General features: G+C 33.6%; 1 protein-coding gene across 1 annotated transcript; it reads right to left on the bottom strand.

Moving 5' to 3' along the window:
• Positions 1-291: 291 nt before the first annotated feature.
• On the bottom strand, positions 292-16,934 carry CETN3 (centrin 3). The gene is made up of 5 exons (XM_019641145.1): positions 16,779-16,934; positions 14,794-14,929; positions 13,168-13,282; positions 8,599-8,790; positions 292-1,910 (listed from the first exon to the last, which is right to left on the bottom strand). Exons 1-5 carry the CDS (start codon positions 16,793-16,795, stop codon positions 1,867-1,869), a joined length of 504 nt encoding a protein of 167 aa, XP_019496690.1. The 5' UTR covers positions 16,796-16,934; the 3' UTR covers positions 292-1,866.
• Between the last annotated feature and the right edge of the window lie 265 nt (positions 16,935-17,199).

Raw genomic sequence — 17,199 nt, 5'->3', positions numbered from 1 at the left:
TATTTTTTTACATCATGAAATGCCATTGCATGATATATACAGCTATAATGATGTGACTAATATCAACCTCTACTTTCCTCTTTTCAAAAGCAAATTCACTCCTTTCTTTTTATTGCCACCTCTACTAAGCCAATTTTATGGATCTTTCAACTCTACAATAATTGATTAACACTGGAAAATTCTTGAGCATAATTCATACTCATCTGTAGGAGAAAACTGTCCACAAACATAAATGACTCAGGTGAGCACTCCTCCCTCAACCCATAATAAAAACAGAAGAAACAAAACTGCTTGTATCCCAAGGAGTATTTATATTAAGAAAAAAGAAGTTATCTCTGTTACAAAAAGCAGCTTAGGTTATTTGTTCCAATGAAGTGGTAAAAGACTAGCAAGGCTAGATTTATTTTTATCTGTGTCTTATTCTTCATTTTCTTTTTTCTTCAATTTCCTGGAAATTAACATATTTTGTGATCAAGACCTAGAAGGCAATTAATCAGTAAGGCTGATAAAACTTTTAAAATTTCTAAGACTATTTGTTGCCTTGGACATTGTTACTACTGTAAACATTGATTTCATATTTTTAATCAAATTTTAATATGAACAATTAACTTGCTTTCTAGATAAGTCTTTGAAATGCCACCACTGTTATATTATTCCCTACTGATTTTTTGTTAAATTTCTAGTGGATATCTCTTGATGTAATATTCTAGGAGGCTCACAACATTTAAAGTGCCTCATATTGTTACAGTACTTCAGACTTAAAAGAAGAAATCTAAGGAAAGGTCACTAAAATAGACAACTCAACTTTATTACTGGAAGAGCCCATACTACCAGGAACCAGATTGTTAGTCAAAGATCAGTACAGATAACATTCCCCTATGAGCCATGTCCCCTAACCACTGTTTCCCCCAACAAACTTTTACAAGGCAAAAGAGCCCACCAATACCTGCAAAGTCTGTCTCTACTGTTTCCTGGTGAATTACAGAATGTTCCTTTATACAGGTAAAACATAGTCTTAAACGATTTCTGTGGCTTACAGTTTCCTATTTTCATCACTGTGACGTTTAACTGAATGATAATTACCTTAACAGATCAAAATTCCAAAATTTAAATCTTTCACTTTGTCAAGAAGTTAGATGATTCAAACTGTATTCGATTAGTTTAAGAAGGAAATATCCATATTTAACTGTCACAACTTAACGTTAAGATACCAAGCATTATAGAACATAACACACCAGGATAAATGGATCTATACGCGCAATACTTTTTCCCTCCAAACTAACAGACATGACTCTTAGAAAAGGAATTATCCTTACATTGAGTGATCATCTTGTATGGAAACATAAAATGTCAAACTTGTAAAAGAAAAATGTGGTATTCTATTGCTATTTGTATTTCAATTTTGTTTCTAAAACCAGTAATATAAAGAGAACAGATTTAAGAAAGATACTATTGAGGGTTAATAGATATTTGGAATAAAAATAAAACAAAATTTACAAAACTTCAAAATACTATTAAAATAAACATTTTATTAATGAAAGTCTGGAAAACATGTGCACCAAAACAAAAGTGACTACTATACTGAATAAAAAACCTTCCAAGAATGTGTACCACATGATTCAATTTTTTAAACTTTATATATATAAAAGCTATATTATAAATACAAAGTTATGAACTATTAGACTACTAACAATACCGTTCATACAAAGAAACTTAACAGTAGTAAAATATGAGTACATAAGATGTACATTTTTGGGCCCTTTGGAAAAAAGAACTAAGTTGGTAGTTTTTTTACACGCCTCCAAGCACAAAAATAGAATATAAGATGGTAACTGCAACATTCTTGGTGTTTATCCTTGTAATTCTTTAAATGTCACCAGTCATAATAGCAATGAACTCCTCTTGATTTACTGTGGTAAGAAAGAAAATGTAAGTCAGAAATACAAATTTTTTCAGAGAACAATACTACTAATTTACACTAAGTATCTTTAAATTTTATATTATACAAATTCTTAATAAACCAAGACATAGCTTTTGCTTTTACTTCTTTGCCAGAAAGGTAAGCATGTTTATTAAATAGAACTTCATGAATGCAAAGACATACAAAATGTGATAAGAAATATAAATTTGTATTCTATAGTAGTAACTAGGAAAAATATATGTTACAAAAAAGTCCACTATAATCATAAGATTTGTACACACTTGTAAAATAGCTTTAAAAGCTTGAAAATTTTAATTTCTTAGATGGTTAAACTCTCTTTACAATCTTTATTCTGCTAGTTCATTTAGCAAACCCTCCCCCTTCCTAAATAAGCATAAATATATCATGCATATAAATTAGAATTCTAAAGGATGAAAATGTATAAGAATTAATAAAAAAAAATCAAATTTTTGGTTTTTGAACTTTGTTTAAAAGCCTATTTTAAAGAAAAACTAAATGAAACCAGGTCACCATATCTCCCAAGTATCCAGAGAAATCATAATTTTAAAAGGTGCAAATTTAATCTGAATTACAAAGGTAATACAGCAACTTCAAAATATAGATGTAAATGCATGAAATAATCACTGATAAACACTGTTTACCAAAATTATAAAATGAATTAAAAACCTCCAGTTTATAAAGCATAATGTTTAAGAACACAATCTAGAAATAATAGGTGATAAAAGGCAACAATGTGATCTTATTAAATATAAATTTAAAAAATAATATACACACATATGCATGATTAATAGAAATGTTCAAAAAAGAATGTTTCCTCTTCAAAAACAGGTGAGTTCATAAGTCCCAAGACTTAATACATACCTTAATAAGGTACAAGTTATGAATGATAATTTTGATAATGATAACAAGAACACTACAATGAGAAAAAAAGAGACCTGGATTCCAGTCGTAGCTTTAAGTATTTTCCATTTCTTCATCTGAAAATACTTAGAACTACAGAGATAATCTTTTAGGTTGTTTCTAAAGTCTTAAATATTGTACGATGGTAATATATGAAAACAGTCCATTCAATCAAACATTTTTAAGTGCTTGTGAATGTTAACACATACTAGGAGTTGTGTACTATATCAAAACAAACACCAGGGTTCCTATTCCAGGATATCTTGAAATTGAAATGAGGAAGGTATTAGGTGATATTATAAAATTGCTAATTTTCTTAGGAACTATAACGGTATCATAGTTAGGAAAGATATCTTTACTTTTAGTAGATACAGGCTAAAATATTAGGGGTGAGTCAAGTTAATTATATATTTTTCAAATGACTCAGAAAAAATATACACACTGTAGATAAAGCAAATACAGTAAGTTATTAATTATTGAATCTGGGTAGGAGGTTTTAAGGTGTTCACTGTACTAGTCTAACATTTTATTTCTATGATTAAGAAGATTCATAATGTGAGTTACAAACAAAAATTAATTAATTAAAAATGTGAGGAGAGTCGGCTGAATGGCTCAGTTGGTTAAGAGTTCGGTCAAGAGTGTGAGCTCTGAGCAACAGGGTCACCGGTTTGATTCACGGCCTGAGCTGAGCTGCCGCTGAGCTGCCAACAGGTGGCAGGATGGCTCAGCTAAAAAAAAAAAAAAATGTTGAGGGGATTAAATACGTACATCAGGAATAAAAAAAAATACACTGGTTTCAGAAACCACATAAAAAAACATTTCAAGTAGTCACATTAGTCACATTTTATACCTGAAACAAAGAAAAAATGCTATATAACACAAAGCATGATTATTAAAATAAAACTACATAAGTACTGATAAAATCCATCATAATGGGAAAAAACATTACTGATGAGAAAAATTCAGGTAAAAAATCTTGACTTGGGCTCTAAAATAAAAATATAGGATTTGGTTTCACAGGTGGTGGAAAGAAAGTTAAGGTAGAACACCATAAAAAACCGTTGAAGATAGAAAACTGCAAAAATAAGCTATACAGAGTTAAGAAGAATGAGCTGTCCAGAAGAACCATGAATCCATGCATTCAATATTAAAAATCTAGAAGACATGACAGACGTGGTAGGAGAATACAAAATCTATAATATTCAAAATACTTTCAGTAATCTTACAAATTGTTGTAGTGATCTTTAATCTTTGCAGTTAAGTGAATGTTTCCGTATTTTATGAAAGCTATGACTCCTCTCTCCCCCAGTTAAAAAAAATTAAAATATATAAAAATTTTAAACAATTTCATTTAACAAACCCTGAAGATTTAAAAATTTAGACCGAATCTAGATCAAAATAGGAAAGAAGCGTATATTTTTAAGAAAAACAACAAAATTAAAGCAGCCTTGTTTATAAATCATTTTAAAGTATAATAGAGCCATGATCAAAATATTTCAAAAAGTACTTTTGCTACTTAAAGATCTAGAACATTTTTCCTCTCAAATGTAAAATTTCAGTACTCATTTTTCAAATTAAACTTCATATTGTGTTCTAAAACCACAAAACACTTAATTTTTATTATTTATATATAAACACCTTAAAGTATTATAGCATTTCAAAAGTATTTTAATCTATTCCATAACTTCATACATAAAAACAGAATACTTAAAAACAAAAAAAGTGGAAAGGAAGTGGCGATGGAAATAAAACGAGCTCCTTTGTCGCCAGTGAGCCTTTCAGACATTTATGAGACTCTGTAATGCCTCTGTACATTTGGTTTTATAACCTTTGAGATAGCAAGGTGCCTACAGCTAATAAACCTAGCACAGTATCTACCTTAAAATATGTATTTGATAAAATATTTACTGAATCAAACAATATGACACTTCATTTTCTTCTACACTGCCTTTTTAACAAAATTTTCATAAATCAATCATTTTGTAGAGTCATATTACATGTAATTAAAATAAAGAAATTTCAAGAAATTAAGTAAATTAAGTACATTAGAGACCATCTGGCTTCAGGGGGAAAAAAACAAATTTTGGAAAAATACAAATTTTAGCATCTGAAGTGCCAACTGAATATTTTACTAATCCATTGCTTCCTATAATAGTATGTGATTTTTAAAACTCCATAAACACAGATCCCTAATTAATATTGAACTTTATAGCACAAGAGGCAATAAATACTGTGTTAGTTAAAAGGATGTTGTTATTATGGATATCTGACTTTGAGTTCTGGCTCTGCCATGTATTAGCTTTGTGATAACTTTGGACAGGTAAATTAATCTCTCAGAGCTTTAGTTTCCTTGTACACATGCATCTATCCTATGCATGAACAAGTATAATACTGTATTTACTTCACTAAAGCTATTATGAAAATTAAGTGACATAACCCACAAAGTAGCATGGTAAGCACAGAATCTAATATACATTAACTACTAAATAAATGTTAACACTCATCATAATTATTTACAAGATTGGTCACTTTGGCTTTTTAAAAGTTGCTTCCATTTTTCCAAAAAGACTGTTTTACTTTATGTATGTTGGGAGAAATGGTGAAGAAGGGATTCTTTCTATATCATTACCACAGCTCTATCTATATTTCATATATCTTTTCCTTTAATCCCTCATTCACCATGTTTATCATTCTAATATACACAATAAAAACAATTTCATGGCTCTTAAATACTGAACAGTGTGAAAAATTCATAAAGACAAAAGAATTACTGAAGTCCACCAAAAAAGGCAGCAAAGTATTATGATCGTTTAACATATACGAAGAAAGTAGGATATCTAAACAAAAGTTTGCAGCAAGAAGAATCCAAAAGAAGTGATCAGATTAACAACTTATTACAAAATATTTAACTTCCTTTTTCAAAAATGGGAAGATTTTCATATAGCTGCAGAGATCCATATAAGTTAAGGCAGTATCCCAAAGCCAGACTAAATGGGTTAGAGCTGTAATTTTCACTCTTTTCATCATATGAATATGCATTGCAACAAAAATTTTCTGAACTTGCCACAATAACAACTATACGTAGTTATGTCTTGTTTGAAAATAAAGTAAAAAAGCTACTATGAATCATATTCTACAAAGAATACTTATTAACAATAGTATTTACAGATATAAATGAAACATAGCAGTACAAGTATGCATGTGCAGTATTATTATTCGTATGGTCTACAGACAACATGACACATACATGAACTCCCAGACCCCACCCATGCAACACCTCAGAAGACCCGTCACCTCTAGAGACCCATATCCCAGAATAAAAACTACTAGATTACAGTATTTTAATATAAGACCACCCTCTTCCCCAAGAAAATAAACAAATCTTAATAATAAGAGATTAAGCTGTATTTTATTTGTAACCAATCACTTGGAAAAAAAGAAAAAAAATGTTATTTGCCTATTAAGTCATTTGAATAAATGACAGTAGGATACCCAAGCAACAGTTGTACAGTGACTTAAAATGGAGTAATAATATAAGCAGTGAGGACTGAAGGAATGTTTTGAGCATGCACTAAAATAAATCTTCAAGCAATGAAGCACAGGTATGAACTATGAAATTCAAAAGCAGCAGACAGAACAATCTCACAAGGGATGAAGAAATGAACACATTTCTAAGCAAAGTTTCACATCAAGTTTGAATTTAAGAGGCTGCTTCCTAATAGATATTTTCTTCTACTGTCAAATGAAGCTAATAACCAAAATCTAATTGTATATGCCTAGTACAGGAAAAAAAAAATTATAACTCTGATCTTTTGACACATGGAGTAGCCATTATTAAAGATTTATGAAATAAACATACCAAGATTCTTTATGTCACTGAAGATAGTACCTTTACAGGATAGTTCCCTTAAAGCTAATTTATGGTCATAACAGCTAGGGAAGACACAATTTTATTTATTGTTTTAATATTAAAGCAGTGGATTCTGAGTCCAAACATTAGAGACAGCTTAAGAAATCATTTTAATTTTCTCAAGTTTTAATCATCTTGTTTTAAAATGTAAATAGCTATATCAATACTCTTCAAGAAACTAGGATTAAAAAACAGCAAAGTTTTATAATGCTGAACTAATATTCACATAAATATGAGAAAGCACAATAATGCACAATTCTAAAAGACAATCTACAAATGTGAACTGACAGCTCGTTGCTACTATCTTACCTCCTTATTAAAGCATGCCAATATTTCTAAGATGCTAGCTGTATATGTATATATTATTTATGTATGTATGTATAGTTGGTACTATATGAACATATACCTACTGTAAACCACACTCCTGTGCTTAGGGCTTTAAGTCAACAAACATTAGAGCACTCATTATGTTCAAGAAAATGCAGAGCAATATACAGTTGAGTAAAAAAAAAAAAGGAAAACAAGCTTATATTTAATGCTAGGCACCTTCAACTAACTTCATTTAATATGGTATTACCATTCTCATTTTTATAAACGGGAAAATTGACACTCAGAAAACTCTGACAACTTGCACAAAATTACATATGAACTAAGCAAATGCTAGAGATCCAATTCAAATCCAGGTCTGTATGATTCCAAAGCCTCGGGCCTTTCACACTGTGATTCCATACTACGCTGAAGGGGCTTACAACATACTTGGCGATATACACATATATATAACTAACACAAGGCAGGGTATAAAAGTGTCAAAATCGTTGATTCCTCTAAATGCTATGGGACCTCAATGGAAATCTCATAATTCACAAACACAGACCATTGGGAGAGGCTTTTGAGAAAAAGATGGAGTTTAAAATGTACTTGAGAAAACAAGTAACATTTTAGCAGACAAAAATTAGCAATTAGAGTGTTCTAGGATGAAGGAATGGCATGATGAAAGGCACAGAATAAATAAGTGATTTCAGGATAGAGCCTATTTTGTCAATGTGTGTATGTGTGGGAGGTGAAGGTTAAAGTGGAATAGTGGAAGACTACAGTGGAAAATAAAACCAGATATTTAAGGCAAAACAGATCATAGAAGGCTTTGAACTTTATCGGCACTGAGGAATCACTCCAAGTGCTGGAACAGGGAAATGACATCATTAAACCCATGCTTTAGGAAAAGAATGCTATCAATAGACTGAATTATGAAGGGAGGAGAAGCTTATAGGCATGGAGGGAAATAGGAGGCTACAATAGACTGCAAAGTCAGTGAGGGCAGGGGCCACATCTGCCTTTTTCATTGTGTAAAACCAGTCGGCACACACAACACTGAACCCAGCAGCCATCCAAGAAAATAAGCAATGAGCCTATAATAACATTCCTACAATGAAATTAGGGCCTGAACTAGGACAGCAGCAGTAAACAAAGACACAAAACAGATTCAAAACATCTGAAGGACAGAATCAATAAAACTTAGTAACAGGTTAGAAGGGCATTTAGGTTGAGGGAGAAGGCATTAAAGGCTGAAATTTTACTAAATGGCTGAAATTTTGGTGATGTTTCATCCACAAAGCAAATAACTTCTTGAAGTGTGGAACCTCATATTACAATCTGTATAGTTGGTTTTAAAGGTTTGCTTCATTCTAAATCGAATATGTAAAATATTTATGCAAAAAGCACATCATAGGATGAACAACAATGACACTAAATATAGTCTGCAGAGGGTCTTGAAAATCATTTGGTTTTAGAAAAATTTACTATATGTATTTATTAGGAACACTTGGAATACGTTTTACCCAAAACTTACTTTCTCCATCACCATCTTTATCAAATTCTTCTATCATAGCTCGAAGTTCTTCATCACTCATGTTTTCACCCAATTCTCTGGCAACACGTCGCAAATTCCTCAAGCTTATTTTACCTGAATCATCATCATCAAATAGTTTAAATGCCTTCAATATTTCTTCATGTGGATCTCTTTCCAATATCCAGTCTGTCACTAATGTTAAAAAAAAAAAAAGATAAAAAATAAACCTGTATAATCACAAAGGCGTTCATTTGTGAAACCAACTAAGTAATAGATGAGAAGTAAAGCTGTGAATCTTAGGTTAGAGTTTGACAATAAAATGCCTTATCAGAGTCCAAATACGCAGAAATAAGCCCGAAATAAGAAAAAACAAATCCATATTTTAAAATTTTACTTCTATAGCATCAACAAGTCATCCTATTATAAGAGTAAGCAAAATTATATCACACAGAGACAAAATAAAAAGGACTATATTTATATCATATTTATTTAAGGTCTACTATTATCAAGAATTGTACTAGACTCCACTGACATCAAGCACATAAGTCTAGGAGTTTGTAACCTAGTTGTAGAGATGTTATACCAACAAAACAATTAAAACTAAGTAGATAAAAGCTGTTTGCTGGCTAACGTTAATAGTATCACTAATTGCTCTTCAAATTTAATCCAACTTAAAACACAAAGAAAAAAAAATCTGACAAATTAATAAAATATACTGCTATCATTGATACAGACACAATCTCAGACAGTAAAAGAAAATTCTAGTGATATCTTCTTGATTAGAAGAATCTTTTGGATTTTCAAAATATGAAAAGTAGTTATTAAAANAAGGTTAGGGAAGGAGATTTCTCTAAAGTCATAACCCTTGTATTCAGCAAAATAATAACTTCAGACTACTAATTAAAAATTAACTGAGTAATTTCAGATCTCAATAGCTGAAAGTATCAATGTTTTAATATACTAAATGTAATACTATATAATAATACAGTAAACTCAATATTCTCAATATTACCAATGTTTAATCAATAGCTACAATAACAAAAACTGAAGTAAAAATCTGTGGTATAAAATTTTTTAAGTTACCAGATAAAATTCTGAAAATATCTAATATCTCTGAAGTAATTCTACATGCTAGTCTATCACTACAACCAAAGTTATTAATGACTTTCACTGTGCCATTAAAAATAATCCAATCCTATTGAGGTTTACAAAATCATTAAAAACTTGCAAATACTTGTAGATGGAAAGCACTGAAATGTTTTAATGCACCCAAAAGGAAAAATACAATTCAAATCCCCAATACATTATTGTTGTTTTGCGTTCTTTCAACATATTTGGTTGAATGAGCTTTAGAATAGCACCTATTGAAGCTAATGTTAAATCATCTACACATATATTTGATAGTTTTCTTTTATCCATTAATTTTATCCAAAAGTCTTCCAAGTAACTAATTGAAATATATTACTATAAGTATGCAAATCATCAAAGCTCATAAATATTCAGTCAAAAAGGAGTTGGCATATATACAGCTATAACACCAAAATAAAATACCACACTTAACTCTATGGCTCATACTCAACTTATTTTGAATTTAGTCCCAACAAAAAAGCAGGACAAGGGGAAAAAAAAGTGTTAAGAAATTTTCTTCACCAATTAAATAATTTACATGACAGGTGAACAAAAAAAAGCAGCTTGCTGAAAGTATTAATGTACTTAAAGAAGCAACAGGGTGATCTGGGGAACAGATGGGGCTCCAAGATGTATAAATTCTTATCCCACTGGTGCTTTAATTGTGTTAGTTACTTCAGACTTATGTGCCTATATAATCTTTTATCAATAATTTGCTTTAGAATGCAACTTTCCTCGGGAACTATAAACACCTATCATTCTGGACAGCTAAACATTAAACTTTATGGTGACTCTCCTCCATGCTTTCAAGTTCTATTCCTGTCCTACAAAGCAGAATTTCATTATAAGAAATACATTTTTTTTTTCCCAATAAAAATCAGTCAACTGACATGCAGGCAGTTCAGGTGGGTTCAATCTATTTCATAAATTTGTCCAGGTAACTCTATTTTCAAATGATTTAATTATACTATCAGAAATTTTCTTCCTCAAAATAGGCCTTACACTTTATAAAAATCACTTAATACAGCAAATTAAAAAATATATCACATTAAAAGTTTATCAAAAATCATTAAAGGTAATGCTACAAATATAGCTTCAACTATATTTGTTACTGCCTTTTGGAAGTTTCTATTCAAACATAGTGATTACATTAAACTCAACATTTTGGAGCCCAAACTCCTCCCATTATCACCAAGATACCTGTCAATGCCACACCCCCAAAAAGATAAGAGTACCATTAACAGATATTTTCCCATATTTGAAAAGTCTGAACACTTTTAATCCCATAAATCTAATCAGTGATCAGATCCTAGAGTGAAGATGCTACCTTTTTTACTTTTAAATGTATCCTTTTTCATTCTTATCACCTTCAGCATAAAACATCTATTATTCTCTGCCTGCAGTCTCTCTTCCTTCCAACCCATCTTTAATCCTCTCAACATCTTTCTAAAACATATCATCTATTCTTGAAAAACTGATAATGATCCTCTGATGACTTAAGTCCAAACTCTACATGAGAGTTAAGACTTTGCCATCTGTTCCAATGCTACCTTTTCTTTCAGTCATTTCCCTATCATCTAGAACAGGGGATTACCTGAGCTTTTCCAGACATGCTATACTTCCGGTACCACTCTCTGTGGTTCTCTCTACCCGGAATGCCTTTCTCTACTCCGAGACCCACAAGCTTCTCCTTGGGATATTCCACTCCCATTCCCAAAGGCCTAAATTTAAAAATGCCCTCTGTATATCATCAACTGGTCTACACCAGAAAATGACAAATCTTTCCTGTTAAAGGCCAAGTAGTAAATATTTTAGGCTTGGGGTGGCGGGGTGCAAGGGAGAGGATAAGGTCTGTCTGAGTACTCTCTCTGCTGTGGTAGCACAAAAGCAGCATAAAAGAATGGATATGGCACTGTAGAGGTAGCAGCTGAAGTTAGCCCAAGGGCTGATTTCGCCAACCCCTGCCCTAGACAAAATTATAATTTACCACACAGCACCATACCTTGTGGTCACCTACATTTACATTGTAAGCTCCTTGAAATGAAAGCCTCTTAATAGCTTTTAACGAATTCCCCTCCCTCACCCCAGCACAGTACCTAACGCCAAAAAAATCAGCAAATGTTAAATAAAAACAAAACCAGATAGGCAAGTAGTATGTGCCAAAAAATAGATGGAGTACAAATATCTGACTTATCTTGATCTTACTTTAAAGCAGCAACTCCTAAAACACCTGTTACTCACTGCCTCAGGCTGTCTAGATTCTAAACTTACATCGAATGTATTTTAATACTTTTTCCTAGCATTGGGAAGAACGTGGTTAAGTGTCAGACTTCATCCAGAAATACTGTGGAACAGTATCCTTAGATAGTAATAGATGGTACATAAAACTAAGACTCAAATGTTATGATTTAGAGTTACTTGTCCCAAAGTCTAAAACATATTCACCTGTGGTCAGTTATTATTCAAAATAATCCACAAACGGGGAGAATACATAGTTCTTGACTATTAAAGACTCCCAAACAGTAATAAATTTCTATTTGACAGCTAGCATTCTAATAGGTAGCCTTAGGATAGCTAACGTACATGCTGAGCCTGTCTGTCTAAAGGTTGACCTTTGAAAGTCAGGGCTGAAGTTTTAGCCATGGCCTTTCATTCTAGAAGGAATCCAGTATATCTGCTCTATTAGTAACACAGAAAAAATGGAGAGTCAGGAAGAGGTGGAGATGGCATGGGACTCTGGCTTCAACTGGTAACAAAAATCACAATTTAAACATTGTATTCACTTAAGATGAAATATGTTTACTAAAATTATTAATGACAATGATATAGTACTTAAAATAGCCAACAACTATGAATAAAAGGCAATCAGACAAATATAAATACATGGAGAGGAATATTTATGTTCCAGTAATGCATACGATTATTTCCAGCCATTGAAACAAATAAAACAAAAACTAGGGCCGGCCGAGTGGCTCAGCTGGTTAAGAGTTGGCTTGGGACACCAGCTCTGAGCAGCAGGGCCCCGGTTGGGATCCGACATGTGGGCCAGTGACACTGCGCCCTCTACAGCTAAGATGGTGAACAACAGCTTGACCTGGAGCTGGGCTGCCGCGAGCCGACAGAAACGGCGTAGACTGCAGCCCTGCTGCAGTGGGCTGTTGTAAAACTACCCTGGGTTGCCGGCAGCCAGTGTGAGTGGCCGGCAGCCGGTGTTAGCTGCTGTGAGCCGCCGTGAGCAGCCATCCAATGGCGGCAAGCAACTGCCTCACCCGGGAAGAGCGCAATAATACTAACATGGCCTAGTGAAGTGACGTCCTCCACAACTAGACTGAAGAACAAAAGGACAGCAACTTGTCTTTCCCCTTCCCCGATTCCCCAACACTGTTCCCTCCCCCAATTCCCCAAGAAAATCTTTAAAAAATAAAAAAATAAAATACACACCAACTTCATTAAAATCTTCAAAGGTGATTTTCCCTGTGGCTTCTCTGTCATAATCTTTAAGAATCTTCAGTACATCAGCTTTTTTTACATCAAACCCCAAGGCTCTCATTGCCACCTTTTGGATTAAAAGGGTAAAGCAAATCATAAAGCATTCTTGCAAAAAAAAGTAATTTCAAATTCTTAAATGTTTACAACTTAAGATATGACAACACATTTTTTTGCATGTTTTCTGTCCCTAAAATAGCAAAGAGGTAGTTTTTCTTCACTGTTGAAATAGAAATTTTTAAAACATATATCTTTTTATGACAAACCAATCAATGAGTGTTTAAGGAACATATCATACAATGTACTGAATTAGTGCACAGATTGACAAATTATTTGTTCTCAAAGGATTAACCAAAATGAAAAAAAAACATAGAATAGTATAAAGTTATACACTAGAAGAGATTAAAAAACATTAAAGAATTATCATCAGATCCTCCATGATTAGTTAGTTATCGAGTGGTACATGACCCTGAGTCTAGAGAAAGAGATCTTGTTACCAGTATAAAGGAAGGAGAGACGTGTTACTGGGTAAAGAAGTCTTACTTGGAGACATTCGAGTTGTTCTTTGATGTATGGATAAAGTGGAATAGAAGGGTATTTAGAAAAGGATGACTGGTATTAAAACAGACACCAAAATAAAGAACAAGCTTGAGGGCAGTGAACAGAGCAGTCTACCTTATCTGCATGGGAAGAGCTCAAGGGCAAGCAGTTAGCAAATGAGAAAAGTAGGTGGTCGTGTGGAGAACATAGAATAAAGATCCAAGGAATCTGAATTTCACACAGTGTATGATGAGGAACCACTAAAGGTTTATAAGCAATGAAGAATATGGTGAAAGGATTTTAGAAAGATGAATCTAATGGTAGTGTACAGTGGAACTAGAAATGGAGAAACCAGCTAGGAAACTCCAGGTGTGAAATAAGGCCCCAAACCAAGATAATAACAATGGCAACAAATGAAAGAGACATTGTAAAGGAAAAACTAAAAAAAGCTGGAAAAGGAGCTAAAGAGCTACTACATAAAAGCTTTCTCATTGCCCTGAGTGTCAGATCCACACTATCGCAAACACTAATTTGCCCTTGTGTCTTTATAAATAATTCTAAGCCTTAAAGGAGACATTTTTCCCCATTAGCATTGGGTCAACATCACACCATCATGTATGTTGTTTGCAACAGAGAAAGTACGTTGAAACTGTGTTAGGAAAATGTTCAGATTAAATAACACTCCCCCAACTAACTAGAAAAAAGAACGTCTCAAAAAAAAAAAAAAGTGGGAATATAGTTAAGAACAATTTATATCCTGTAGTTTGAAAAAGTTTAATTATGTAAACGAAAAATAAGCCCCTCCATAGGAATGTATTTTTCACATTTAAAATACTACGTATTCATTTTATCATCAAAAAGTTTTTTTTACAGTATATTAGAGGAGTACTATTCAATTTTATTATAGCATTTAACTGTGAATATTTAAAAGGGTTTCAAATTTCCAAAAGTTAAAATACTTATTTAGAAATGTATTTTTAACTGTCAAAAATGCAAAACATTTTAACAGAAAAAAATATACTATATTTTAAAGTATACTACCTTTAATTCATGATAATCTATTGCTTCATCTTTGTCGGTGTCAAACAGTTCAAAAGCATCTTTGATTTCTTGTTTCTGTTCTTCAGAGAGTTCTCTCCTTTTTTTCCTCTTTGTTTTGTCTACCACAAGTTCATTTCTATGAAATGAAAAAAGTTTAGTCCACTTAAATCCTATTTAGTCCACTTTATTTAGTCCATTTAAATCCTAGTCTCCTAATGCCTCTAGATGACTAAAATACGATTTCAAAAATGCAACCAAAAAATTTAGCCAGTGAATAATTTCCTAAATTTCTTAGATGTATGGAGACAAATAAAGCAAACATCCTTACATGAGAAAGTATCCTTACAAAGCCCTGCTCATTGTGCAGTTTGAGCTGCTATAAACTTGCACTTCCCCAAGCTGAACAGTGTTACAGCTTACTAAAAAATAAAAAAATAAGGACCTAACTTTTTTTCCTCCCTAGCTTTGTATTTATTCCCACAAATGTTACTGTGGAAGAACTGTAAATAAGAAACATTACTTTATGTCAGAAACCCCAACCAAAAAACAAACCATCCATACTTACTATTCACATCATTCTACAATATAAAATGTTTTTTAAAATGTAAAATTTATAATTGATAGTGCCTATAATTGTTATTAAAATTACTACCAAAAAACGAATAATTTATCAATTAACTTACAAAGTCTTTTGGCATTGTAGGTTAGAAATGTTTTTAGATTACTTCTAACAGTTTGGCACTTTATAATTTCTTCCACCAACATTAACAAATCAAAATATTGAGTCTAAAGATATCACGACTATTAAATGCCAAAAGGTGCATAAAATTTGTGCTAATTGTATATACTAATATGAAGTGTCAATGGTCTTGTAAATCTCACTTAACATGTAAATTTAATTTCTCATAAACTCTGGAAAAGAATTTTAAAAGGAAATTTATTTTAAAAGCCAGAAATGTCTTCTTTAAAAGATGCCAATCCATCTAAGTGTTCCAAGTTTTCAAATGGGTTGCAACACTTGCAGAAGTTTTGAAACAGAAAATTCTATAAAACTTTAAAATGTAAAACCCAGTTGATTTTATTAGAATGTTATCTGTAGCTGAAGATCTTTCACAAAAGCCCAGACTTCACACAAGATAGTATTGGGGTCATTCTCTTCCCACGATTCTGAATGGCCAAGTCCATAATCAACAGACAACTGACCCCATCAAAGGATGCCAGGATTATCCCTTAGCAGAACACCTTTTTAAGAGTAGCGTAACTCCATAGTTATTTTTAAGGCAAAGCTTCCACAGAGGATGCCAAAAAATGTATACACAATATAATGGAAAAACTATTAAAATTATAATACTTAACATATACCGGTAACAAAAGATAAATGTAAGTCATGTGTATACAATTTTTTGGCACCCCAGCAGATGAGGCTAGGGGAGGGGGCAACCCACAGTGAATTACAGGTTGGAACTGAATGAGAGGTAAAGAAACTCAAGAAATCTAGGTAATTTTGGGTCTCCAAATTACCGTAAAGCAGGGCCCCGGGGGGAAGGGCAAGGAGGAGTTTTGTGTTATTTCCAAAATATACGTCAGGAGCAGCGCAGCTGAGGTGGGGGCCCTACACCAAGGAGAAACTGAACGAAGGGGTGCTCCATGGCCTGATTTCTCGCAGAAACACCGCGAAAGCCTCGCGATATTTCCCTGCTTCCGTGGAGCTAAAACAGCTCATCTCTTAGGCGGTCCAAAGCCCAAGGCGCTGATAGGTATGTCTACCTCAGCAGAAACGCACTGGACTCATCACCTGCGGCACACCTGGGCTCGGAGAATGAGGGGGTCCGGGCCCAGAAAGGTTGGCCGAGGCTCCTTTCCCTCGTCCCAAATTGCAAACCCTTCCTCGCCTCGGCCCCAAACTGTTTCCCTTCCACACACACACACCCGCCCTGGGGCCCGCTGCGGGGTGTGGAGGGCAGTGCCGCCGCCTCATTACCGACCTCAGAGCTAAACTCATTTTCTCTTCGGACAGAGACGTTCCGCTCAAGAACGACTTTAACCTCCTACCCAAAGAAGCACGACTTCCACAAGCTGTTCAACAGACACCAACGACCTCAGCGGCCTCGAGGACCTCCCACAAGGTAGACACCACTGAACTGGATTGGTTGAAATTGCTAATGTCCTGCCCACTGAGGCGGAGGCGTCACTAGTCCTCTGCTCTCATTGGGCACATTTCACGTCAATCAAAGAAACCTCCGCCGGCCTTTCCTGCTACTTCCTTCGCGCTTTAGATTGGCCCGTTGCGTTTTCCCCGAATCCTTTGCGGAACGAGGATTTGAATCCCTGCCTGGCGGTTCCGGAGGCGGGTGATTGGACCTCACCTCACGGGAGGTTTTGGCCTGTGGGCGTGTCCGGAGACGA

This window comes from Hipposideros armiger, unplaced genomic scaffold, assembly GCF_001890085.2.
Source record: "Hipposideros armiger isolate ML-2016 unplaced genomic scaffold, ASM189008v1 scaffold_57, whole genome shotgun sequence".
NCBI lineage: Eukaryota > Metazoa > Chordata > Mammalia > Chiroptera > Hipposideridae > Hipposideros > Hipposideros armiger.
Note: the sequence above shows the minus strand (reverse complement) of the source record. Positions and strands in the feature narration are given on the sequence as shown.